General features: G+C 42.2%; 1 protein-coding gene across 5 annotated transcripts in view; it reads right to left on the bottom strand.

The window, feature by feature from the left end:
• Nucleotides 1-24,827, bottom strand: part of LOC308078500 (cGMP-dependent protein kinase 1-like) — a gene marked incomplete at both ends in the record, with an annotated part of 36,857 nt that extends 12,030 nt beyond the window's left edge. The window contains 14 exons of one of the 5 annotated variants that reach the window (XM_080419684.1): nucleotides 746-835; nucleotides 1,165-1,304; nucleotides 3,867-3,963; nucleotides 4,199-4,273; nucleotides 5,332-5,397; nucleotides 6,426-6,520; nucleotides 8,392-8,469; nucleotides 12,711-12,774; nucleotides 13,418-13,523; nucleotides 13,839-13,952; nucleotides 15,802-15,901; nucleotides 17,595-17,661; nucleotides 22,632-22,743; nucleotides 24,614-24,827. In XM_080419684.1, coding sequence (XP_080275810.1) covers nucleotides 746-835; nucleotides 1,165-1,304; nucleotides 3,867-3,963; nucleotides 4,199-4,273; nucleotides 5,332-5,397; nucleotides 6,426-6,520; nucleotides 8,392-8,469; nucleotides 12,711-12,774; nucleotides 13,418-13,523; nucleotides 13,839-13,952; nucleotides 15,802-15,901; nucleotides 17,595-17,661; nucleotides 22,632-22,743; nucleotides 24,614-24,827 — 1,418 coding nt within the window. Of the gene's footprint in view, nucleotides 1-745; nucleotides 836-1,164; nucleotides 1,305-3,866; nucleotides 3,964-4,198; nucleotides 4,274-5,331; nucleotides 5,398-6,425; nucleotides 6,521-8,391; nucleotides 8,470-12,710; nucleotides 12,775-13,417; nucleotides 13,524-13,838; nucleotides 13,953-15,801; nucleotides 15,902-17,594; nucleotides 17,662-22,631; nucleotides 22,768-24,613 lie in introns of all 5 variants that reach the window. The other 4 variants (XM_080419685.1, XM_080419686.1, XM_080419687.1 and 1 more) reach the window with 4 other exon arrangements.
• Nucleotides 24,828-27,081: the final 2,254 nt, after the last annotated feature.

The following is a 27,081-nucleotide window of genomic DNA, read 5'->3' as shown; positions in this document are numbered from 1 at the left end:
TGTTCTGATAGTGCTCGTTACTATCGAGTGTCCTGTCCATATAAGGAGTCTCCCATGTCTCTCCAGCTCTTTATTAAACAGAAAATGCATTTTCAGTGCTCTCTCCTGATTGGCTTAAAATGTGTCACCATAGCTGAAAATGTACTATATTCTGTTTACTAAAGAGCTGGAGAGACCCCTGTGACTGAACAAACACTCTGTAGCAATGATTACTATCAGAATATTGTACTTTAACCTTTTTAACAAAAGAAATAATAAATACCAAAACATATCACTTACCCTACCTTTAAAGTATAGGCAACAGATTTGCTGACGGAGTGTAAGAGTCAGCTGTCAGATTGACATATAATAATACATATATTTGGCAATCTATGAATTCTGCCACCACACGGAACGTCTTTCAAAAGTTTTCAACCGTTTTCAATAATAGCTGATCTACAAGCTTGTGCCGTGTCTCAACATGACACCTTTTCATGCTTGTAGATCTAGTATTTTTTTAAATAAATGTAATAGGGCTTAAACATCAGTCAGCATCAGTCAAAACTACGATTAATCGCTTTCAGACCTAAAATGTGTTGGGCTGTAATAATACACACAGCACCTGTCTGTCTGTCTGTGTAATAAAACATAATGGAACACACAGTACCTGTCTGTCTGTGTAATAATACACAATGGAACACACAGTACCTGTCTGTCTGTCTGTCTGTCTGTCTGTCTGTCTGTCTCAGTAATAGAAACACAGTACCTGTCTCTCAGCAGCGTCCACAGCTCTCCTCCCAGACACACCTCCAGCAGCATGTAGAGATACTTAGAGTCTCTGAAGGTACGATACAGCCTGAGAACACACATTAAGACCGGGAAACGCATCCGTGTCATTTTAAGATTTCTTTGGCTATTCAAAAATAGCAGATCTACAAGCTCATAGCGCAGCACTCAGTACCTACAGTAGCGTCACATTTTGAGCTTGTAGATTGGCTATTTTTGCTACTTTGGTGTGACATAGAATGGCCCGACAGTATATGCAATGTGTCCCTCTGGAGTGAGTGTGGAAATATAGTGGCTCTCTGCATCATCACAGTTGCATCACCCCTGACACACACAGAGACAGAGAGAGAGAGAGAGAGAGAGAGAGAGAGAGAGAGAGAGAGAAAGAATGTGTTGTACCTGACGGTGAAGGGACTGTGGGCCTCCATCATGATGCTGCGCTCTGACAGGATGTGACCCTGCTGGCTGGTGTCCAGGATGTGATGCTTCTTCAGCACCTTCATCGCAAACGACTGACTGGGGTCGCTCTTCAGGTGCACCTGGTGCACGCACACACACACACACACACCATTTATTCATGTCCACATAAAGGAGAATACATACATGGACTCACACATTATAGGTGCAGTAGGGTTACATTCACAAAATCATGGCACATGTCTTCATGATACAATAGGCATGTCACTCAGTACTCTATTGTACTCTATCTGCCATATATGGCGACTGCCAATTATAGCAGAGATAGCACAATACTTTGCCAGCCTTTTTGCCTCCTTTTTGGGCATCCTTTAAAGTTGTTGAAACCCTCTAACAACCAGTCTGTGGGTATTATGTCCCAGGCTGCCAAATATAAAAACCAATAGTCTGCACCCTCTGCCTATAGCTCTGAGATGGTATGTAGGAGTGGTTGGTATTTAATGACCTTGGTCAGAAAGGCTTCCTCTAGGCTAAGGTCAAAGGTGTCAGGCTATCTCTAATACAGACACTTCTCTGGACTCTTCATCAACCACAACAACATCTGGTGTATGAGCTGTCAAAGATGTCTGGGTTATCACAGAGATGGAACATGGATGGAATGACATGGGAATGTTTGTTCATTCTCACTGTAGATGCATGCAGGCAATCACACACATGCAGGCACACACACACACAAGCATGTACGTACGCACGCACACAGTTTTGTATTAGCCTACTATACTTGTGGGGACATCAATATTTTAGGATTTTATGAATGTCATTTTGATGGGCCAGGAAAATGGTTCCACACAACGTCTGTCTCTCATATTCTACCATACTAGTGAGGACATTTGACACACACACACACACACACACACACACACACACACACACACACACACACACACACACACACACACACACACACACACACACACACACACACACACACACACACACACACACACACACACACACACACACACAGACAACTGTCAAATGACTTGAACGAGCCGTTGTGAGCTTGTAGATCTGCTATTTTTGGCTAATGTTCCACTCAGAATAGGGATGCTAGGGTTCAAGTGCTTAATGTAAAAAGAAGAGAAATAAAATCCTATCATAGCTATCTGTCGATAGCTTTAAAGCACAGCTCAAGACCTATTTCTTCACTCTTGCTTTTAGCTGATTCTTTGGTTGATTTTTAATTCCTCACTGTATTGCCTATTTTAATGTTGTTTTATGCCTTTGCTTTTATTGTCTCCGCCAGGCCGAAAGGCATGGCGAGAGAGTATGTTTTGCCCCCTGTCCGTCCGTCCGTGCGTGTGTGTGTGTGTGTGTGTGTGTGTGTGTGTGTGTGTGTGTGTGTGTGTGTGTGTGTGTGTGTGTGTGTGTGTGTGTCCGTCCGTGTGTCCGTCATTCTGTCATTTTGTGTACAGCTAATCTCCGGCACCGTTGGCTTGTTCGCAGCGAAACTGTGCACACACACTCCCTGGATGCCAGAGCAGAACCTCTGCCCCAAATTTTTCAAATTAGCCTTTTATAGCGCCACCAGGAGGCCGCTTTTTGAAAAACACATTTCTTGACAGTACTCCTACAGATTTTATCCAAACATCACGCAAATCAGTACACAGTATCTCTATAGTCATGTGATCAACACGGATCTGTCCAATTTTCCATATTTCATCCTGATTGGCTAAGGTTGGCTTCCAAAGTTTGCAGGATTGCTCCGTTTTCAACAAAATGCCTCAAATCATGAACGCAGCTTGCGATTTCCGTGAGATTTCACACGCACATTCCCACTAGGCAGAGGAAGAAATACCACTTGAAAATGTTCAAATCAGCCTCATGGTGGCGCTATAAATGGACGATTTGTGTTTTTAACTATAACTGCACCGATCTGCATGAAACTTTGCACGCACACTCCCTAGAGGCCAAGGAAAAACAACTGCCCTGCATTTTTCACATTTGCCTTTCATAGCGCCACCAGGAGGCCGACTTATATAAAACACATGTTTTGATATTAAGCCTTCAGAATTTATCCAAATTTCACACACATCGGTACACATGATCTTTATAGTCATGTGATCACGATGGATCTTTTAAAATGTTCCTATTCCATCCTGATTGGCTAACATTGACATCTAACGTTTGCAGGAGTGGCCCGTTTTGAACAAAATGCCACAAATCATGAATGCAGTGTCCGATTGTGGTGACACTTTGCACGCACATTCGCACTACATTGAAGAACAAATGCCACCCTTTTAACATTGCCCTATCATAGCGCCACCAGGAGGCCAATTTTGCAACACTTTTCTTTTTTATATTACTCCTACAAATTCAAACATCATGCAAATCGGTACACATATAGTCAAGTGATCAAGATGGTTCCGTCCAATTTATCATATTCCATCCTGATTGGCTAATTCCGAACATTGCTGCCCCACAATAACCTACCTGAACTGGCGGAGACCTGTGCTCCGAGGAGCACTTTTTCTAGTTTTATTTTATTTTATTTTTGTTTGCTTTATTGTTAAATTGGTTGTAACTGTAATTGTATTCTTGCTCTGTAAAGCACTTTGAGCTGCATTTCATGTCATGAAAGGTGCTATACAAATAAAGTGTATTATTATTATCACAAGATTTACCAGTTCCACGCGGCTGAAGCCTCCCACCCCCAGGGTGCAAACCACACTGAAATCACTCAGCGACACACTGGAGAAAAACACTGCTTCTATCTCCAGCCTGGAGAGAGAGAGAGAGACAGAGACACAGACAGACAGACACAGAGACACAGACAGACAGACACAGAGACACAGACAGACAGACACAGAGACAGACACAGAGACACACACAGACAGACACACATAGAAAGAGAGAGAGAATATGGTGACAAACGTGAGGAACAAAATACCTTTATTTTATCCACTTTATTTAATAGATAAATGCATAATAATGTATGTATTCATGGTGAACTCACTTAGCCTTCAGCTCATCACTCTCATACTGCTTGTTGTTGACTTTATCCAGACCTCCAATCAGCTGCTTGAAGGATCTGGAACACACGCCCACCAAGGAGGTTTATTTGTATTGAATTAATACGTTATTAGTGAAGAAATGTAAAGAGCACAAAGGTACAGTAAAGGTACAGTAAAGGTACAGTAAAGCATTAAGGCTAAAAGCTCAACACAAAAAAAGACCTGGGGATTTGTTTCCATTGTGGTCCTATGTATTCAATCCATCAACAGAGCATAGAATATGAACACATTAATACATGGCATAAACACATAGCTATATTTACAGAAGAAAAGGGGGCATTTCAATGGGATTCAATGGATCTATCTCCACTTGTACTTTTCTGACAGATGATCTTTTTCAGACCAGTTTTGAAAGAAGCCAGTGATCCACATGTTTGAATGGATGGTGTCAGGGCAACACAGTGTGGTAGCAGAATAGAATTCTCCCGCCAAATTAGCTTATTTTTCCTGAGTGAGTACATATTTACTTTAAAACTTTAAAGTTTTATCTACGGCTACCAAATAACATTTATTATTATTATTATTATTATTATTATTATATCCGTTACATTTTCCATCAAATCGAATAATCGGAAAAGCATGTACTATCTGGATAGTTCCTTTTTGTATTCCTTAAAGGGATAGTTCACCCCCAAAATCACCTTTTTTTCTATCGATTACACACCCAATGGAGACTTGAATTCATGGAGATTTGTTTTGTTGTTGTCTCATTCCTGAGCCAATAATTTGATGACCGGCGGTCTCTCCGGTAGGAGACACAAAGTCTCCTTTGTGTCTCCTACCGGATACATTAGCATCTTTACGCCGGTCATCAAATTATTGTCTCAGCAATGCCACAAAAACTAAAAAATCTCCATGAATTCAGGGCTTCATGGGGTGTGTCATTGATAGAAAATAAGTAATTTTTTGGGGTGAACTACTCCTTTAAATGTCAACACATTGACAGGAAAAACAAAACAAAAAAACACTATTTTGGAAAATGCATCATTATTTTATTATAATCAATTGAATCGATTAATTCTATTAATTAGCAGTACCCCTAATTAACAATATACGCGATTACAACAGAACTCACTCTCTATCAATAACCAGACAGGTGACGTCTCCCAGAGCCGTGACATTGGCCGTGCGAACGTCCTCACTTGACAGAGAGAGAGAGAGAGAGAGAGAGAGAGAGGAGAATTATTAATTATTAATCATTAATTAAGAGAACTCTGAGAGACACAAGCTCTGTTATGCCTGATCTATACTCCGTCATATCATCTCTCTGTCGGGTGGAAAACCTCATAGGTCAAAAACGTAGCCCTGGTCCAGAGCGTTAGTGAGTTCTCTCTCTAACGCTCTGCCAGGCGCTCAGCTCTGCTCATAGACAAAGAATTCCACTGCCCTGCGAGGGCTCCAACTGTAGTAAAAAACAAACAAAAGCACTTCGCTACTCACAGAGAAAAAGGCTGTTTTGTGTTGTTGAAAGTCTATTCTCGGAGGTGGGAAGCCTCTCAGCACCACCTTCTCTGTATAATACACTTTTTGGGCAGACAATAAAACATGTCCGCGAGACGGAAATTATTTTAATTTACTCCACAGTGCCCTCTACAGATCTGGTCAATGGTAAGTTCAAATAATATCCGTCTCGCGGACATATTTTATTTTCTGCCCATAAAGTGTATTCTACAGAGAAGGTGGGGCGCGGAGAGGCTTCCCACCTCCGAGAACAGACTTTCAACAGCACAAAACTGCCTTTGTTTCTGTGAGTAGCGACGTGGTTTTGATTATTTTCACTACCGTTGGAGCCCTCGCAGGGCAGTGGAATTATTTGTACATGCGCTGAGCCCAGCGCCTGGCAGAGCGTTAGAGAGAGACCTCACTAACGCTCTGGACCAGAGCTAGTCAAAAGCTGTGACTTTTCAGGATTGAAATTCAACAGCATCAAAAGTAGCAGATCTACAAGCTCGAAACACGTCGCTTCGCGCCGCGTTTCGAGCTTGTAGATCTGCTACTTTTGATAGTTCTGTGTGACGCTGTAGTGTGATCAAAGTGCGATTTACGAAAAAACACAGAAAGTTAAAATATGGAGAGAAGAGGTTTCTGCCCCGACAGCAACTATATAATGTTAGTTGTCACTCGGTTAAAAGATAACCGATCTACAAGCTCACAACGCCAGCGTTTCACCCTTTCAATGCCTGCTCTCCAAACCAGTCTCCTCTGGTCAGAGTGTTCAGGAACACTGGCTCCTCGTTGGCGGTTTTCTGTTGAGTGACCTTAACCTGTGGATGACACAATGACACACGCACAGACCCTCTTCTAGAGCAGCGGTTCCCAAACGTTTTAGCTCAAGACCCAAAAGAGAAAACCCTGATATTTGCCTGGGACGCAACCTATTGTCACTACTTCTTAAACATTTTGTTTTCTAAGTAAGGGAATTTCTTTGGTTCTTTTTATTTTATTCAAGAAGTTCTTTATGCAAAATGTTTGAAGGAGAGCGCTTGTGTTAACGGACTAAAAGAATGGTTTTACATTTCTGACTATTTTAGTTTTTTTATCACTTCAAATTCAAAACCAGGCCAAGTCTGCAATTCGTGGTGGATGGTCGTGGCCTGTTCCATTGCAGTTCATTGCATCTTGATATTGTACTACTATGGTGAATGCAGGTTTATTTTTATTCATACAAAACATCGGTCAAAACGTCAGTAATCGACGGTTGCATCTGAGCCAAACATCTGTCTCTCTATCTACCCTAACATCTAATCAACTACTGTTCTCCTCTTCTCCGCCATGCAAAGCACCATTCATCCTCCTACCTGTCCATCACTGATGACATCATCATCCTCCTACCCATAGATATAGAAACCTAGATACCTCATTGGCCTCTGCAGTTCGTTGGAGCGACCTGTTTGGTATGGTGGCCGCCATATTTCCGGGGGGAATGGGCACTGGCCAATCACAGCGTGTTGACTACTGGCCAACCACAGTCTTTTCCAGGACTTGTCAGAATCTAGTTGTCCCGCCCCCACCTGCCTCTGATTGGCCTACTGAACGGCCCCTTCTGTGACGCACGCGGACATTTCCAGCTGCCCCCCCGGAAGCGGAAGCGCGCCCGCCATACAGACGCTTCAGAGCCAGAGGAGGCGTCTACCTTTATATGTCTATGCTCCTACCTGTCCATCACTGATGACATCATCCTCCTCCTACCTGTCCGACAAATACCTGACAGGTGAAAGCATGGCGACAAAGGTGGTCAAAAGAGTAAACCAGATAACCAAATATATGGGCAGAGTTTCCTCTTTTGTCAACCCTCAGGCCCTCAGGACCCTCTCAGGGGCCCTGATTCAACCACTTTTTGACTATGCTTGCACCTCCTGGTACTCAAACACCTCAGTGTCACTGAAGACTAAGCTTCAAACCTCCCAAAACAAACTGATTCGGCTACTCCTCGGATTGGGGCCCATGACCCACCTTTCTCCCACCCATTTTGCCAGCCTAGGCTGGCTCAGGGTGGAAGACAGGGTTAAACAACTAAAAATGGGACTGGCCTTCAAAATTGTAAATGCAAATTTGCCCGATATGCCCCCTATTCCCGCATATCTCAGTAAATACCTCCAAAAAGGTTAGCGGCACCCACAGTCACAATACCAGAGGGAGCGTTAACAACAATTTGGTACCACCCACCCATAAATCAAACATGGGCAAATTCTCCTTCTACAGCACTGCCACCCAGGATTGGAATAGTCTAACCCCATCCCTCAAAAAATGCAGTTCGCTGGGCTCATTTAAAAGAGCCTTAAAAAAATCACCTTTCAGGAGGCCAAAAGAGGAGGTAGTACAATTTTCCCGTTAGACAGTCGACCCCCCCTCCCTGTTCTTGTACATATCTTTTTCCCCCCTTTTTTATTTTTTGTTGTACATAGTGTTATTTTTTTAATTTTTTGGCTGTTTTTTTTTGTAATGATATTTGAACTGTGGTGCCCGTATATATGTCTATGAATTGAATACCAAGGCCCTCATTGGAAACAAGTCCGCAAGGAATTTTATGAACGGACCTGTTAGACAAAGTATTTTAAATGTAACTGTGCTGTTTTACATTTTTTGCCTAATAAAATATTCAATCAATCAATCAACGACATCATCATCATCCTACCTGTCCATCACTGATGATGAAGAAGGTGTCTCCGGTGGCTCCCTGACAGATGATGTAATCACCATCGTTGTAGTGAGTCTGACAGAGACAGCATGTTATCATCTTACTACTACATATCATGCATCATGCATCATGCATCATGCATCATGCATCATCATCACGTGTGCATCATGTCAAAGAGGTGTCAACCATTACAAAATAAATACTTTCAACTTGGTGTCCCTATTCTGAGCACATTTTCAAATAAACATTTCACATTTGTTTCTAGCTTTTTTTTACTTGTTTTTTAGTATGTTTTTCCCCCCAAAAAAATCATAAACTCATAAAAAAAAGTGCAATTTTTGATATTCATCGTAGGGCAAAGTACACTATAGGGCTGAAAGCAGGGGTCTTCAACACGTTTTAGACCATGAAGCAGGCCTATACATATTGTATACAATTGACAGCACTGTCATCAGTGTCAATTCATGTTTATTCATGTTGGATTAATGTTAGTGTGTATTTTCAGTGAGCCTTTTTAATACCTAATACCCAGGGGGCAAAGGGGGGTATGCTGCATTTGCCCTGCCATAAAAGGTTGGCAACCAGAAATAATATCTATGACCCAGTAGGATCACAACCTATATGGACAACCCGGTCAACTTGCTGCTGGAAATCCAATATGGCCGCCTCAATATTGCCCCTATCAGAAAATAGCTTTGGAGATTTTTTGAACCAGATGGGCTAAAAATACAAACTTGGTGTCTATTTCATGGTTTCAGAGCATGATAAACTCAATGGAATACTTATCTTTATGATTGGGTGTGTCTGGACCTTTAATTTGCATATTTCCAAGATGGACGCCATGCGAAAATGAGTTTTACAATGACTTTTACAGTGACAGCTGACTGTTATGGCAAAAAGTCTGCTTTTTAAGCAACATGAACACATTTGGTCAGTTTGAGCTTTCATTTATATGTAGTCAATATGGCTGCAGTCATAAATAATATATGGTATTACATTTTCCCTCAGGTTCTATCTAGAGTTGTGGGGATGATTGCAGAGAAAAATCTGAGAAAACGCCCACAATGTATCTTAAAGATGACATTTTAATAAACTAACTACAATATAAACAGAGACATGCACACACCCAGACTTGCCAACAACTTCAGCTTTAGGGCTAAACTAATTTACATAGTGGTATGCATTGAAGTACCAGAACAAAAGATAGACTACTTAGTGACAAAAGCGGAGTTGAGGTTGCCTACAAAAGGTTCATTTTGACCTCTCTATGGTGCTGTCTTGCCTGCTTCTAAAGCCAATGATACTATGGTACGATGCTATTCACTGTCCCTGTTGTCATGTGTTGCACTGATCCCTGGCAACGGCATCCTAAGTAGCATGGAATTGCCTTTCTGGCAGCCTTGATACAGCTGCATGATATTGCCTTGTTCATTGACAGGCCAGGCTGGCTCGGTAGATGCAAAGGGGACTGCATTGCTATCACTGAGAGACCATCCATACCCTGTGAAAGAAGCAATATCCGGCTTGGCGATGTGTGCACGTTTATCTATTATGGTTGCTAGAGCAGCTCTTCTCAGGTGCAGGTCAAAGGCATTGCTATGATTTGGGTCATGCGCAGGAGGGCAGTAATTTCATTGCTCTTGCCAGGTGCTGAGGGTTTCCCCTTAGATTTCTTGGATTTTGTGTTTTGAGTGTGGAAAGTGTTAAGCTTCATTATGCTTGTCTTCTTCTGATCACTGGACAGTGACTCACACAGTGCCTTCAGACCCAGTTCTTTCCCACTGATCAAGTAGTCCTTGACTGTGGAGCACACTGTCCTGATAGATATGTTGATCATGGATGATGTGCTCACTGTAAATGGGTCAGTCTCCACTGCTGCCATGACCATGACTACCATCTCTTTATCCCGGGTTACACGACTCCGACCAGACTCATGGTGTGGGTTGGAGGAGTGGGGGTGAAGCATAGACTTGAGCTCTGCAGAGACAGCTGCAGTGAGTGGTTTTGTGTAGACCCATTTTGGCCGGGCAGCAAGGCTGAATGTAATGCCATCCAGACCGCTTGCTTCCTTGGCATCGGCATTATAGGTCTGCTCCAGTAGCATGTCAAGAGAAACACTGTTGTGGCTGTCATCTGCTCGTCTGCCAACAAATACACCTGCCATCAGTGCTTCATCTGAAGCTGTTTCTTGTAGTTTCTTCATATCAGCCAAATACAGAGGCAAAGATTGCTGCCCGTACTTGTAGTGGCCTGCTGCAGTGAGGTAGGGTAGCATTCTTGCTGATTCACAGAGATGTCCTGTCCTGTCCAGTCACCTTCCCGCTCGTATTAGATAAACCTTTGGAGAATATCTAACATCTCCAGGAAGGTTGCCAAGAGGACTTTAGTTGGTTGCCCATTCAATGATTCCTGAAAAAGCACTTCTCTGGACGCCTCACCTTGATAGTTTCTAACTTCTGAGTGCCAGTTGTCTCTTTCTCAAACAGGATCTTCAAGACCGACTCAACTTGTGGCCTCCAGGGCTGTGTGTCCCTGTCTGCTGCCCATGCCTCAAAGGCTTCACAGAGCAGGCGCCACATGGCTTCACTGAGGACCTTAAGGGCATCTAAGGTTTGGTAGTATTCAGCCTTTTCACCAAACATCTTCTTGGCAGTTCCTTCCTGACAGAGACCTGCTGCTACAAGAAGATCCTCTGCCCATGCATCCCTGATAACCTTGCAATATGTAGTTGTGAGCTTGGTGGAAGCTCAAGCCTCCCAGCAACAGGACTACATTGCCAAACTCATCTTCGTGCTTGTTTCTGATGGCAACTGTGAGTTCATATGTAGCCTGATCTCAAGTGATAATGGTGTACTTATCACCCAGTGCATGTGATGTAGTGACCACATCTTTGACGACAGAAGGATCAGTTGGCGATAATGGGATGAGTGGAAGGTAGCCAATAATGCTAGCCTGTCTACGTGGGTGGAGGTTTGCATTCCATGCTACTTAGGATGCCGTTGCCAGGGACTGGAGACACAATGCAGCAGGATCAGTGCAACACATGACAACAGGGACAGTGAATAGCATCGTACCATAGTATCATCGGCTTTAGAAGCAGGCAAGACAGCACCATACAGGTCAAAATGAACCTTTTGTAGGCAACCTCAACTCCGCTTCACTCTGTTTGTCACTAATTTGTCTATCTTTTGTTCCGTTACTTAAATGCATACCACTATGTTAATTTATAGCCCTGAAGCTGAAGTTGTTGGCAAGTCTGGGTGTGTGCATGTCTCTGTTTATATTGTAGTTAGTTTATTAAAATGTCATCTTTAAGATACATTGTGGGCGTTCTGTCACTGTAAAAGTCATTGTAAAACCCATTTTCGGGTGGCGTCCATCTTGGAAATATGTAAATTAAAGGTCCAGACACACCCAATCATAAAGATAAGTATTCCATTGAGTTTCTCATGCTCTGAAACCATGAAATAGACACCAAGTTTGTATTTCTAGCCCATCTGGTTCAAAAGTTATTGCCAAAGCTATTTTCTGATAGGGGCCAATATTGAGGCGGCCATATTGGATTTCCAGCAGCAAGTTGACCGGGTTGTCCATATAGGTTGTGATCCTACTGGGTCATAGATATTATTTCTGGTGGCCAACCTTTTATGGCAGGGCGAATGCAGCACTCCAAAAAAAGGGGGGTTTTGCCCCCTGGGTATAAACACAAAGAAAGAAAAGAAAAAAAAGACCATTACTGCAACAAAGATAACCAACAAACTATACTATAAAAACTGGTCAAACTTTGGCCAAATAATAGAAGAAAGAGGCAAACATTGTGAAAATAGCAGTAGATCTGCTATTTTCACAATATTTATCTGTGGAACCGAGTCAAACTAAATGTAACGCCTCAACTCCTACAATTCCAAGTGCTTGTCAGGGTGGGGGTCCTCAGTTCAAATAGGATTAGTTTGGGGGGTCCTCAGTTCAAATAGGATTATTTTGGGAGGTCCTCAGTTCAAATGGGATTATTTTGGGGGGTCCTCAGTTCAAATAGGATTATTTTGGGGGGTCCTCAGTTCAAATAGGATTATTTTGGGGGGTCCTCAGTTCAAATAGGATTATTTTGGGGGGGTCCTCAGTTCAAATAGGATTATTTTGGGGGGTCCTCAGTTCACGTATGATTATACAGTAAGTGGATTCAGTCAGGACCCATCCTCACCAACACCACTGGGCTCATAAAGGCCGGTCAACATTATTACAGATCCTCTAATCACACTCATTACAGAGATAATTGTGATGAATAAATTACCTCCTCCAACACATGAATAAATTACCTCCTCCAACACATCGGCCAATTTACTGAGAAGATCCTCTGGTATGGACTGGAACGTGGGAACACTGAGAGAGAGAGAGAGAGAGAGAGAGAGAGAGAGAGAGGGAGAGAGAGAGAGAGAGAGAGTGGGAGAGAGAGAGTGGGAGAGAGAAGGGGAGAGAGAGAGAGAGAGAGAGAGAGAGAGAGAGAGTGAGAGAGAGAGAGAAGAGGGAGAGAGAGAGAGAGAGAGAGAGAGAGAGAGAGAGAGAGAGAGAGAGAGAGAGAGAGAGAGAGACAACGAGGGAGATACACAGAGAGAGAGACATGTTAAGCGACTTTGAGTACCTAGAAAAGCACTATATAAATTCCAGGTATTATATGTATACAATGCATACATACATATATGTATATTATGTATACAGTGTGTGTGTGTGTGTGTGTGTGTGTGTGTGTGTGTGTGTGTGTGTGTGTGTGTGTGTGTGTGTGTGTGTGTGTGTGTGTGTGTGTGTGTGTGTGTGTGTGTGTGTGTGTGTGTGTGTGTGTGTGTGTGTGTGTGTGTGTGTGCGTGCGTGCGTGCGTGCGTGCGTGCGTGCGTGCGTGCGTGCGTGCGTGCGTGCGTGCGTGCGTGCGTGCGTGCGTGCGTGCGTGCGTGCGTGCGTGCGTGCGTGTGTGCGCGTGTGCGTGTGCGTGTGTGTGTGTGTGTGTGCGTGTGTGTGTGTGTTGCTGCACCTGCGTAGGAACTCCATGTACTGAGAGTGTTTAATGAGACCAGTCCTCATCATGATGGTCTGGAAGCCCTGTCTGTCGATCGCCCACAGCCTGATGTCAGTCAGTGCTAGAGAGAGAGAGAGAGAGACATGGGGGGAGATTAAAGAAGAAGAAGAAGAAGAAGGAATCTCACGACTGAAGTTCCATCACTCCAAAAGTCTCATTCTGTGAGATGTGTGAAACAGTGTGAAAGGAACCTCCTGAACACTAGAGCTCTGTTTACTGAACACAATTATCACAATGTGTTAAATGATGATGTTCTGGTAGTATGGTTCTAAACCTAGGTTCCTGCTGTTCTTCATACTGTACATAGAGACAGACAGACAGACAGACCAGTCACAGTGCGGGTGCAGTTATACAGACAGACAGACAGTAAGTATACCGGTCACAGTAGCAGTGCGGGTGCAGTTATACAGGATGGCCAGCTCTCCAAACACTTTCCCTGGACTGATGGTACACAGCTTCTTCCCTTCTTTTGTTACGTCCACCATTCCCTCTGCGCGCACACACACACACACACACACACACACACACACACACACACACACACACACACACACACACACACACACACAGTTTAAACTATTTATGTCCACACACAGGGAAAGCATACAGGAACACAAATAGTTTAGGTGCAGTAAAGGTTACATTCACAAACTCATGGATATATGTCCTCGTGATACAACATGCATGTCCCTCAGCACTCCAAGTAGCGGCAGCTCCACCATATATGGCGGCAGAGACAGCACAATACTTTGCCAGCCTTTCTGCCTCGTCTTTGGGCATCCCAAGTTGTCAAAACCCTCCACCAACCAGTCCGTGGGTATCTATGTCCTAGGCTGGATCACCAGAGGAAACAAGGTTCTTAGTCTTGCACTGCTGCTTGGTGTTAAAGCGTTCTCTGTAGCTGTTCTCATGGGCCTGGAAGTTCACCCGTTGCTATGCCGACAGCGGACAGACCCACCGCACCGCTGGAAGGCCGCCGGGTCTATCGCCTCTCTTCCCGGTAGCTGTTCACGGGAGGGACCGTCGTCATGTAGCGTCGGTTGTTGGTAGATTCCACCGGTGAGAAATGCCTTCTTGTATGCAAGCTACATAGTTCACAGAAATTGCAAATGCATCCACTGCACCGACTACATTGACGATGGTAGTTACAACGGACACACACACACACACACACACACACACACACACACACACACACACACACACACACACACACACACACACACACACACACACACACACACACACACACACACACACACACACACACACACACACACACACACACACACACACACACACACACACACACACACACACACACACACACACACACACACACACATCCACATCCACATAAAGGAGAGCATACACTGACACAAATATTAAAGACCCTGTTAAGGTTACATTCACACAATCAGGGCATATGACGCTCAGTACTCTATGGGTATAAGTAACAGCGGCGGCTTCCAATTATAGCAGAGACAGCACAGTCCTTTGCCAGCCCTTTTCCCTCCTTTTTTGGGCATCCCAAGTTGTTGAAGCCCTCTAACAACCAGTCTGTGGGTCTAATGTCCAAATATAAAAACAAATAGTCTGCCCTGTATTTAATGACCGTGGTCATAGAGTACAGAAGTCCTGACGTCACTCGTCCATCCCCTGGTTCGAGGAAGTAATTTCTCTATGGAGAATAACATTGGGTCATCTTAGAATCGTCTCGTATAAGAATTGTGTTCCACAAATAAACAAACTGTCTCGGCGATATTGTCAGGGAGGAGGCTCTGTATCGTTTATGATAGTCAGTCACTTATATTTGATACAGTCTGTTTCTGGAGAAAATTTTACTAATTCAGCGGAAGTAACATTAATGTTTTCTCACCGTCAGAACTGCTTCCAAACGCCGGGGTTGTTTATTTTTGGAACACAGTTCTTATTTGACGTGATATTAAACACGCCTATGGGAATTCAGAACGGGGGGGGGGGGGGGGGGGACCGCGACCCAGGTAGGAAGTGTAAATTACGTCAGACTTCGGTGCTCTATAAAAGCTTCCCCTAGGCTAGGGTCAAAGGTGGAGGCTATCTCTAATACAGACACTTCTCTGGACTCGTCATCAACCACAACAACATCTGGTGTGTTAGCTGTCAAAGACGCTCAAATAGGAAAAAGAAAGTAACCATTCATAGATTAAATACATCATGACACACAATACAGTACCTTCAACCGAAGGCAATGATAATGAAAAAAAAACACTACTTTCATCAGAAAACAGTAGCTCACAACGCCTCAGGCTTGTAGAGCTTGCATCAGTTATCAGTTATCAGTTATTTTCAGGCCTTACCCTCCAGCACGTAGACGGTGGATCCGTCGTCTCCCTCCTGGATCACGCAGCAGCCCTGGGCCACAGAGGTGGGATGCATGCAGTCCATGATGGTCAGGATCTGCATGGGAGACACGTGGTCAAACACACTGACACAAACAACCTGTCAAACACACTGACACAAACAACCTGTCAAACACACTGACACAAACAACCTGTCAAACACACTGACACAAACAACCTGTCAAACACACTGACACAAACAACCGGTCAAACACACTGACACAAACAACCTGTCAAACACACTGACACAAACAACCGGTCAAACACACTGACACAAACAACCGGTCAAACACACTGACACAAACAACCGGTCAAACACACTGACACAAACAACCTGTCAAACACACTGACACAAACAACCGGTCAAACACACTGACACAAACAACCTGTCAAACACACTGACACAAACAACCGGTCAAACACACTGACACAAACAACCGGTCAAACACACTGACACAAACAACCGGTCAAACACACTGACACAAACAACCGGTCAAACACACCGACACAAACAACCGGTCAAACACACTGACACAAACAACCGGTCAAACACACTGACACAAACAACCGTTTACAGTTACAGGCATTTAGCAGACGCTGTTAATCCAGAGCGACGTTTAATAGGCTGACGACATGTTTTCATTTTATTAAACATTGGTTTAACCAGGCAGACAGGATAATAAACAGTTAAAGGAGTATTTCACCCAAACAATGACTTGTTTTCTATCAACTACACACCCCATGAAGCATTGAATTCATGGAGATCTTTTTGTTTTTGTCACATTCCTAAAACAATAATTTGATGACCGGCGGAAAAGATGCTACTGTATCCGGTAGGAGACACAAAGGAGACTCTTTGTGTCTCCTACCGGAGAAACCGCCGGTCATCAAATTATTGGCTAATCATTTTTTGGGTGAAATACTCCTTTAAGAACAGAATGCGGTTGGTGGTGTAAACTGTCCCATGTTCCAAATGTTTCGTTAACTCTTTGACTGCCAATGACGAGCAGTTAAAGAGTTCAGAACAGAATGTGGTCGTTACCAACATTCCAGATGTTTCATTAATAATAATAATAATAATACATCAGACTTATACAGCACTTTTCTTAGTACCCAAAGTCGCTTTACAAAACAGCTTAAAACTATTTTATTAAGAGCAAAAGGGCTAAAAACAATAAGCTAAGACTAAGAGGAAGAAAGGGAGATTTGGTTTGGGTTAGGCAGGGAAAGCAAGTCTGAAAAGGTGGGTTTTGAGGGAGGCTTTGAACGCGGCAAGAGTGTGGGGGGGGGGGGGGGCTTTGATGTGAGGTGGGCGTGGGTTCCAAAGGGAGCGGGCTGACACTGAAAAAGCCCCGTCACCCCCAGGTGCGTTTGTTTGTTTTAAGAACACAATGTGGTCGGTACCAACCTGCCCATGTTCCAGGTGTTTCATTAACCCACAGTTTTCTGAAAAACATATGTTTTTATATCAGTGGTTCTCAAACTTGTTCATGTCAAGGACCCTCATAATTATGTATTTGGCCGCCGACCCCCATCTCAAATTATGTTGTTCCAGGGACCCCCCCAGAAGCAAAGATTTGAGTTCAAAATGTTCACTTTAAACGAATACAAATATATCAATTTGCAAACATTTTCTTGATTTTTCAAAAATAGCCAAAGTGTAAAATAATGCTTTTTAGCTCAAATCAAAAAGTGACACAGATGTGTTCCAGGTCTTAATGGGTTAAGAACAGAATGCGGTCGGTACCAACCTGCCCATGTTCCAGATGTTTCATGAAGTCGTTCTCCAGCAGAGCTCTTTGGATCAGCTCCCTGGACCTGCAGTAAACAAACATCCACTTGGTGTTATACTTTTATTCATTTGCACAATGTTCTAGATGAAATAGAATACAATAAAAATGTAAACGTAACAAAACAATACAAAATAAACACAGACTAGTGCAGTGAGAGACATGACTGTATGGGCGTACTTTTTTTTACTCTGTCTTACAACGGTGTCTCACCAAACTTAGTAATTCTGAGCTTGTAGATCTGCTATTTTCAGTGCAACACGCCGTTGTACAACACAGCATGCAGGCATGCCTACAGCCAATACCTACAGCCATGCCTACAGCCAATAAACTCACAGAATATTCATAAAAGGCATTTGGTTTTGAGTGACTAAATATTTGCCTTTTCATAATTGAAGCCCACATTCTGGTGCAGCATCGGCGTCCATTTCTATTAGTTTGTTTGATCGAGTTATGACACATATTCCTGTGTTGTGTGATGATAGTTAACTGTTTCTCCCACTTGCATTATGATGCTGAATACAGTATATTGTGGTGTTAGAGCACCACCCTGTGGTCAATTTGAGTATTAACATGTCTTTATAGTCAGTATAGCTCCTTTGTAGCAGTGGTGTGAAGTAACTAAGTACATTTACTCAAGTACTATACTTAAGTAAAATTTGGAGGTACTTATTACTTTACAGGAGTATTTCCAATGTTCAATACTAGTACTTTTACTCCACTACAATTATTTGAAAACTTAAGTTACTAGTTACTTTGCAGATATAAATTATTATATTATGAAACTTACATTAACCACTTTAGCCCTGTTTTATACATAGGCTTTCAAGTACTTTTTTAGTACTTTTATTTTTGGTACTTTAAGTATATTTTGATGCCAATACTTTTACTCAAGTAACATTTTGAACACAGGCATTTTACTTCTAAAAGAGTATTTTTTTTACATTGCAGTATTATTTTACGTAAGTAAAACATTTGAGTACTTTTCACACCACTTCTTTGTAGTCACTCAACCCATGTTAGACAAATATTTCATTTAAATTGCTTTATAGGAAATCACACCTACACTGAAACGCCTAATTTATACTTAATTGTGCACGCCCCACAAATCACCTGTGTGACGCCTGCATGCAACTAAGTACCGTCTCACTCATACATGGCCACATAAGGCCCCCACCTTCACTTAATGCAGCCTGCAGGTTAATATATAGAATACTGATATATTATTATTGATTTCAGCTGTTATAATTCCAAACATGCAAACATGACCCGCTTTAATTACTTCAGTCTATATTAGTAGCTTAATTACATTACAGTCATTTAGCAGATGCTTTTATCCAAAGCGACTAACAATAAGTGCATTCAACATAGGTAGGCAAGAAAACTACTAATCACCAGAGAAGTCTTAAGTGCATTCTCTTCTAAAACAAGCAACTAAGAGTATACCTAGCGCTAAGGTAAAAGTGCAATATATCAGCTACCTACTTTCTTAAACAGATGAGACAAATAGGAAAATCAAATGAGCAAGAGCAATGACTAATGACTTAATGACTAGTATTACAATTCTATTGTCTTTTTTATGTCCAATGTATTTGTATTTAAGTCCATAAAGTTAACATAAGTATAACTAAATGCATTTGAAATTAAATAAAAATGTTACTTACTAGCTCAAAACTACTTTGCGTTTTGAGCTTGTAGATCGGCTATTTTTGCTACTTTTGTGAGACATAGAATGGCGAAAAGTATATGCAATGTGTCCCTCTGGAGTGAGTGTGGAAATATAGTGTCTCTCTCCATCATCATCAAAGTTGCATCACCGCTGGTCTAACTCAAGCTTAAGAAGTACAGGCACCGTTTGTGAATCATGTCATTGGTACTGGGCCGCATTCTAATACAATGATTGAATCTGACCATAATAGTCCGTGAGCCAGGACCCCAAATATGGGGTCATTTGTATCAACTGGGGGGATTAATTCTCATCGTGATTTTTGGGTAGGTATACACCCCTAGTGCTAGGAAAAATGTGATAGCATTGCATCTGTGGTAGCTTTCTGTGTGTTATCACTCCTTTTATAACCACATGCCAAAACACAGTTTTCAAAATCCGAATGAAGCATTCTACTTCAAAATGATGGTTCTCTCTTATTATTGACCCTCTCTCTTTGAAAATGGTTGGGATAAAGCTCAGATTATATATTGTTCAAAAAGGTTGTTAAAATTAGCATCTCTAGATTTTGTTTTCTATTACAGGCAGACAACATAGTGACTATATATGACATAAGATGTACTTCGGTTTTCATGAAAGATGGAACACAAAGGTTTCTTTGTAAATTACCTAAAGATTTAAAACCATGTTTACATACATAGATTCTAAGGAAATGTATGTAATGTAGTTCAATGAACAGAATATAGTGCAAGTGTGTAAGAGATCCGCTTGTCCTAGAATACCTCTGTGTAATACCACTCTTTTTTTTAGGGTTTTCATTATGTAGAATCCATTCCTGATGTTATTTTTTAATATCAGGTCAATCTCATCTGTTAAAGGTCAGGTCAAGGTTAAATTTTACCTCTGTGAGAACAACAAATGGAAACAACTTGATGAACATTCGTGGTTCACTTTATTCATGGTTTCTCTTTTTGTGAACATGTCACAAGAACTGGTATTCATAATAACATGAATGTAAAATGATATAATATGATGGCAATATGTATATTTTGCAACTAGGCCCTCGACCTCCTGATTGGCACGCATACAATTCTCTTACCTACATCCTGTTCTACCTCATCCTTATAAGTATCTTGTAAATGAGCCCACACATGGTGCAGCAGGTTGGTCTGTGTTGGAGGAAGGGCCATTAACTTGTGGCCCTCACCTCACCCAGCACATCAGGGTAGCCTCGGAAGTTCCCAGCCAGCAAAGTGTTGTGTGCTCTGATCTTGCCTTTGCCATACATACAAGTCTGTCCTATCCCAATGCTCCATCCGTACTTTACACTGTAGGTCCACCTAATACACCAACAGGACAAGAACATCAGTTTAATCACTGAGCATGTGTGTCACACCCTTTACAGAGATGGCTGCATCAGGGACATAGGAACTCATGGTGATGTCTGCTTCATCATGACTAAATGCAGTATCTATCGTCAGCACTGAAGGTGTACAACATGCTCAATGGCTTCTGCTTAATGTTCTTGCTCTTCAGGTTGACATCTCATGTGGGTAAAGGACATTACTATTCACAACATTCTGGGGGCAATTTAACCAAGGATGATCTTTCTGTGTGAGGATACACTCCAACATTTTATGACCAAGACACACCAGTGCTTCAACTCCCCCTCTACTGTTTCTGCACATTTTGGGAAGGCGTCAGTCCACTCCACTCACATGCATCATGACAGCATCTTTCCTGATCTGTATGGCAGTCTGCTCCCCAGACTGGTGAGCAGAGACAGTGATCCAGAATCCATCATGGTGCTGACAGACAAGGTCTAGCTTAGTATCTATAGCATGGAGCACATGCATCTTCAGCAGGCACTGGGTTAGATATCAAGCATACTGCACATGGTCAGCACGTAATAAGTACTTCATCATGTGCGTCATGAGAGAAAAGGTGACAAGTTGATGTCAATGTGTCTCCCTGCACATTCAAACTGGTGGATGTGAAGTGTAGGAAGAGGTTGTCTACCCGATGTGAAGTGTAGGAAGAGGTTGTCTACCCACTGTCAGCCAGTAGGATGGAGATGTGCAGTGTTTAGGTAGGCTACTGCTGTATCTGTATGAATGTCTTTGGCCCAGTTGATATAAACCACTTCAAGATTGCTGCTGATATACTAAGGACTTACCACTAAACTTGCCTGTCAGCCCTCCATATGCTGCAACCACATGCATTTCCAGTGCTGAACCTTGCATAAGTTTTGCAATGCAGCTGAGGAATGACTGTATAACATGCATCCCACTGGGATGCACAATTACATTATAGAGCTGTTCTGGCTGATTCCAGCATACCTGCAAGGTTCCATGTCAATTGTGAGGTGAATACTGTACATATCAACCAGTGATGTATGACCATAGTGACTATATCTGCTGCCTGCTTGGACACCTGGTTGGATGATAAGGTGCGAGAGAGACCTTGACCTGACCTTCAGCACATAGGCCAAAGACTGACCGTTAAGTGAAAATATAACATTAGAAATAGATTCTACACCTATGACCCCCCCCCCTCAGGTTCCCATATGAATCCCTATTAATATGGGTTCACAGATTCCCTCACACAACTGCAATACAATTTTTTGTTTTTAACATAACTTTGTACAATGGAGCATCACCTTGGGATGGACACCATCTTTGATTTGGCGATACATAATTTACTGATGGTAATTTCACTGATTGAGCCACGTTTCTTGAACCCTAAAACATAATGTTAGACACCAAAACCACCTTTCTAGGTTGAATAGTATCATAAATCCATTTAAGCTCCTGGCAGCCTTATTGGACGCCATCTTGAAAATGATGGCTTTACGATACATATAATTTCCTAGATTTTTTTGTATGTTTTTAAGCATGCCTAGAGGTGTGAACCAATTGAAAAACTTTTTTTATAATTTTTTGGGGGGGGGGTTAAGTAGTAGGTTTTCATATATTGACTCATGTCATTTTCGCCTAGTGTTATAAAATAAAATGCATGATAGCACCCATAAAGCTACCATTGGTGCAATGCTATCACATGTTTTCTAACTCTAGACATGCATACCTTTACAAAAATCACTATGAGCATTAATCCCCTCAGATGATAATGACCAACCCCCCTGGCTCACGGATTACTAATGGACTGTCATTGTCTGTGTGTGAGTGTGTGAGTGAGTGTGTGAGTGTGTGAGTGTGTGAGTGAGTGAGTGAGTGAGTGAGTGAGTGAGTGAGTGAGTGAGTGAGTGAGTGAGTGAGTGAGAGTGTGTGTGTGTGTGTGTGTGTGTGTGTGTGTGTGTGTTTCTTTGCACTCACTCTTTGCTCTTGCTGTAGCAGGTCAGGGTAACATGGGTGAGCTGTGAGGGATCCAGTGCAGTGGGTTCTGCTGAGATGGCTTGTCTCTTTGTACGCTGTGGTTCATCTGGTACTGCAGCTGACTCCACCACTGCACCTTATGAATATACAACATGCTGTAACACCGCACCGTATTAATATACGACACATACTGTAACACCGCACCGTATTAATATACGACACATACTGTAACACTGCTTATTAGGCCTGTCACAATTATTACAGTCCGTGAGAGCAGGACAGCAGAATCACCGTCATTATTCAAATACATCCTCCTGTCATTCATACTGATTCCCCGACCTCGAAATACGGACACTTTCTTCCTTCTTAGTGTGATGTGTGTGCAGTGTGTTCTTGACTTCTTCTGCCTTTGTTTTGATCAGAGCGTGACAGCGCAGCTTACAGTGCAGTGTGTGTGTGTGTGTGTGTGTGTGTGTGTGTGTGTGTGTGTGTGTGTGTGTGTGTGTGTGTGTGTGTGTGTGTGTGTGTGTGTGTGTGTGTGTGTGTGTGTGTGTGTGTGTGTGTGGCTCTGCTATGCGCGCCTCCCCTTTATGTCTTCATCAACACAAGTTATATCAGAACACTCGCCCCAAAACACAGTCGCCACGTGGCAAATCCGGCGGCATTCACCTGGCATTCCTAAACGTAACCTCAGTAAACTATGCCTAAACCTAACCTTATTCCTAAACGTAACCTCAGTAAACTATGCCTAAACCTAACCTTATTCCTTAACGTAACCTCAGTAAACTATGCCCAAACCTACCCTTATTCCTTAACGTAACCTCAGTGCAACTATGGCTAAACCTAACCTTATTCCTAACCTTAACCTCAGTAAACTATGTCTAAACCTAACCTTATTCCTAACCTTAACCTCAGTAAACTATGCCTAAACCTACCCTTATTCCTAACCTTAACCTCAGTAAAACTATGTCTAAACCTACCCTTATTCCTAACCTTAACCTCAGTAAACTATGCCTAAACCTAACCTTATTCCTAACCTTAACCTCAGTAAACTATGCCTAAACCTACCCTTATTCCTAACCTTAACCTCAGTAAAACTATGTCTAAACCTACCCTTATTCCTAACCTTAACCTCAGTAAACTATGCCTAAACCTAACCTTATTCCTAACCTTAACCTCAGTAAACTATGCCTAAACCTACCCTTATTCCTAACCTTAACCTCAGTAAACTATGCCTAAACCTAACCTTATTCCTAACCTTAACCTCAGTAAACTATGCCTAAACCTACCCTTATTCCTAACCTTAACCTCAGTAAACTATGCCTAAAACTACCCTTATTCCTAACCTTAACCTCAGTAAACTATGCCTAAACCTACCCTTATTCCTTAACGTAACCTCAGTAAACTATGCCTAAACCTAACCTTATTCCTTAACTTAACCTCAGTAAACTATGTCTAAACCTACCCTTATTCCTTAACTTAACCTCAGTAAACTATGTCTAAACCTAACCTTATTCCTTAACGTAACCGCAGTGCAACTATGCCTAAACCTAACCGTATTCCTTAATGTAACCTCAGTAAAACTATGTCTAAACCATAACCTTATTCCTTAACGTAACCTCAGTAAAACTATGTCTAAACCTAACCTTATTCCTTAACTTAACCTCAGTAAAACTATGTTTAAACCATAACCTTTTTCCTTAACGTAACCTCAGTAAACTATGCCTAAACCTAACCTTATTCCTAACCTTAACCTCAGTAAAACTATGTCTAAACCTAACCTTATTCCTTAACGTAACCTGAGTGCAACTATGGCTTATCCTCAGTAAAACAAATACAAGAATACAAGCACCCCTGGTCCGCGAAAAGCATTTCTGTTACCAATACAACCCGCCTGATCTACCTATATATCTATCTATCTATCTATCCATTCATCCATCCATTCATCCATCCTCTGTGCTATCCTAAGGGTTTTGAGAGACAGGTGGGTTGGTGGGATCGGGCACCTTGTGTGTCCTCAGAGACGGCGGCTTTCTGAGCGGCTCCGCTATGTGCGTTCAGCTCCGTCCGCAGCTGTCTGATGAGGTCGTCCTTGGTGTCCAGCTCCAGCTCCAGTTCGTCTATGAGGACGTCTCTCTGTATCAGCTCCTCTATCTTCAGCTGTAAGGCCTGCTGCAGGGCTCTGAGGGTACCCATGCTGTTAAGACACAATATATATACATATTACAGGGCTCTGAGGATACCCATGCTGTTAAGATACAATATATATACATATTACAGGGCTCTGAGGGTACCCATGCTGTTAAGACACAATATATATACATATTACAGGGCTCTGAGGGTACCCATGCTGTTAAAACACAATATATATACATATTACAGGGCTCTGAGGATACCCATGCTGTTAAGATACAATATATATACATATTACAGGGCTCTGAGGATACCCATTGATTGATTGATTGTACTTTATTTAGTAAGACATGAGAATAACAGTACATGGAAGTACAAATTCACAATACAAGGTCTACTAAACTGGAAGACTCATTAAGCACTGAGCTTGTTTAAGATGAGATCCCCATGCACACAAATCATGATGACATAAGAGACAGACAGATATACACTATACAGAAAGTCATACTATCAGCTTACAGGTTACTGGTATGAAGAGTGAAAAATATGTACAAGAGAAGAGAGAGAAAAAGGGGGGGGGGGTAGGGGGTAGGTTAGGACCTATAGGGTAGGTTAAGACTTAGACAGGGGCCATTTTCGAATTGCAGCCTCCTGAAGGTGATTCTTTAGGGCAGTTTTGAAAGTGAGTAGGGTTTTACACTCCTTTACTCCTTTTGGTAGGGCATTCCACATTTTTGATGAATAGCATGAGAACGAGTTCATTCCCTTTGTTGAGCCAAATCTGGGTTGAACATGATTCGTGGAGCTGCCTCTGGTGTTATGATCATGGACTTCATTAACATTTTGGAAGTATTTTGACAAATACAGGGGGATCCCAATGTTGTGGTGTATCTTGAAGACCAGGCCCGTAGCAAGTTGCTGTACTCTGTCCTCAACCCTAAGCCATCCAATCCTAGCAAAATGAGCAGGGGTTAGATGGGTTTTGTGATTGAGGCCAAGAAGTAGCCTTACTAGTTTGTTTTGGGATGCTCCATGCTGTTAAGATACAATATATACACATTACAGGGTTCTGAGGGTACCCATGCTGTAGCTCTGAGGGCATCTATGCTGTTATACGCAACTTAGGCTTTTAGCAGACGCTCTTAACCAGAGCCACTTACAATTTGTACAGTAAACACATCACATGCAGAGAGACTTCAGTAAACTAGGATCATCACTAAACCAAGAACCTAGCGTCAGTCTAAACACTATATACTATCAAACACAATAATCTGTACAAATAGGATACCAGGTAAACAATGACCCTATAGCATCTATAACATGCATATCTACATTGCGGTGAGTCTTATTTATACATAGTAGTCACATATATACATTATAGTTCACACAGACAGACAGAGATATTTTAGTCTTCTGCATACTCACATTTATACTAGGTATCAGATAGTCCACAGATAATGCCAGGTCCTCTTGTAACCTTTGTTCTCCAAACTGCAGGATGGTCTATTTAATTCACACAACTGTGACAAATAAACACATACATTATAAATGATAGGCTGAAATTGTGAAACTAAACTCTATGTGTGTCTAACCATAAAGAAACTAAACTCTATGTGTGTCTAACCATAAAGAAACTAAACTCTATGTGTGTCTAACCATAAAGCAACGTACCGACAGGCTATTCAACAGGGTCACTGTTATGTACAGGCTATAGGGTCTGTTATGTTGGGTCTTTGCTGGAGTCCAGTGAGAGCTGAAGAGCACAGCTGAGTTTGACAGCAGGGGGCGGGGGGTTGAGTGTTTTTTTTTACAATAGAATTTAAACACTCAAACCCAGCGGATATAGCAGATCTACAAGCTCGCAACACGTCACATCCCGTCACGAGCTTGTAGATCCGATCGGCTATTTTCCCCCGGCCACGCGGTGAGTCAGACTTTAACCATTTAACCTCCTCTGACTGTCTGACACGGATTTAAGCATCCGTGTCATTTTAGATTTGAACCACCGTAACCATTATTATATACTTTGGCTATTCAAAAATAGCAGATCTACAAGCTCATAGTGCTTTACTTTGTGCCGTGCTATGAACTTGTAGATCTGCTTTTTTTTTTTATCGTAAACATTGTGTAAACCTTTAAATATATACATATTTCTAAAGAAATGTATTAAAACTGAAATCTTTGCTTCTGGGGGTCCATGGAACTAAATGTTTAGAGATGGGGGTCCATGGAACTAAATGTTTTGAGATGGGGGTCCATGGAACTAAATATTTTGAGATGGGGGTCCATGGAACTAAATGTTTTGAGATGGGGGTCC

The sequence above is a fragment of the Gymnoscopelus braueri genome, assembly GCF_963280865.1.
Source record: "Gymnoscopelus braueri genome assembly, chromosome: 22".
NCBI classification, from domain to species: domain Eukaryota; kingdom Metazoa; phylum Chordata; class Actinopteri; order Myctophiformes; family Myctophidae; genus Gymnoscopelus; species Gymnoscopelus braueri.
This window is presented reverse-complemented; position numbering and strand designations above follow the sequence as displayed.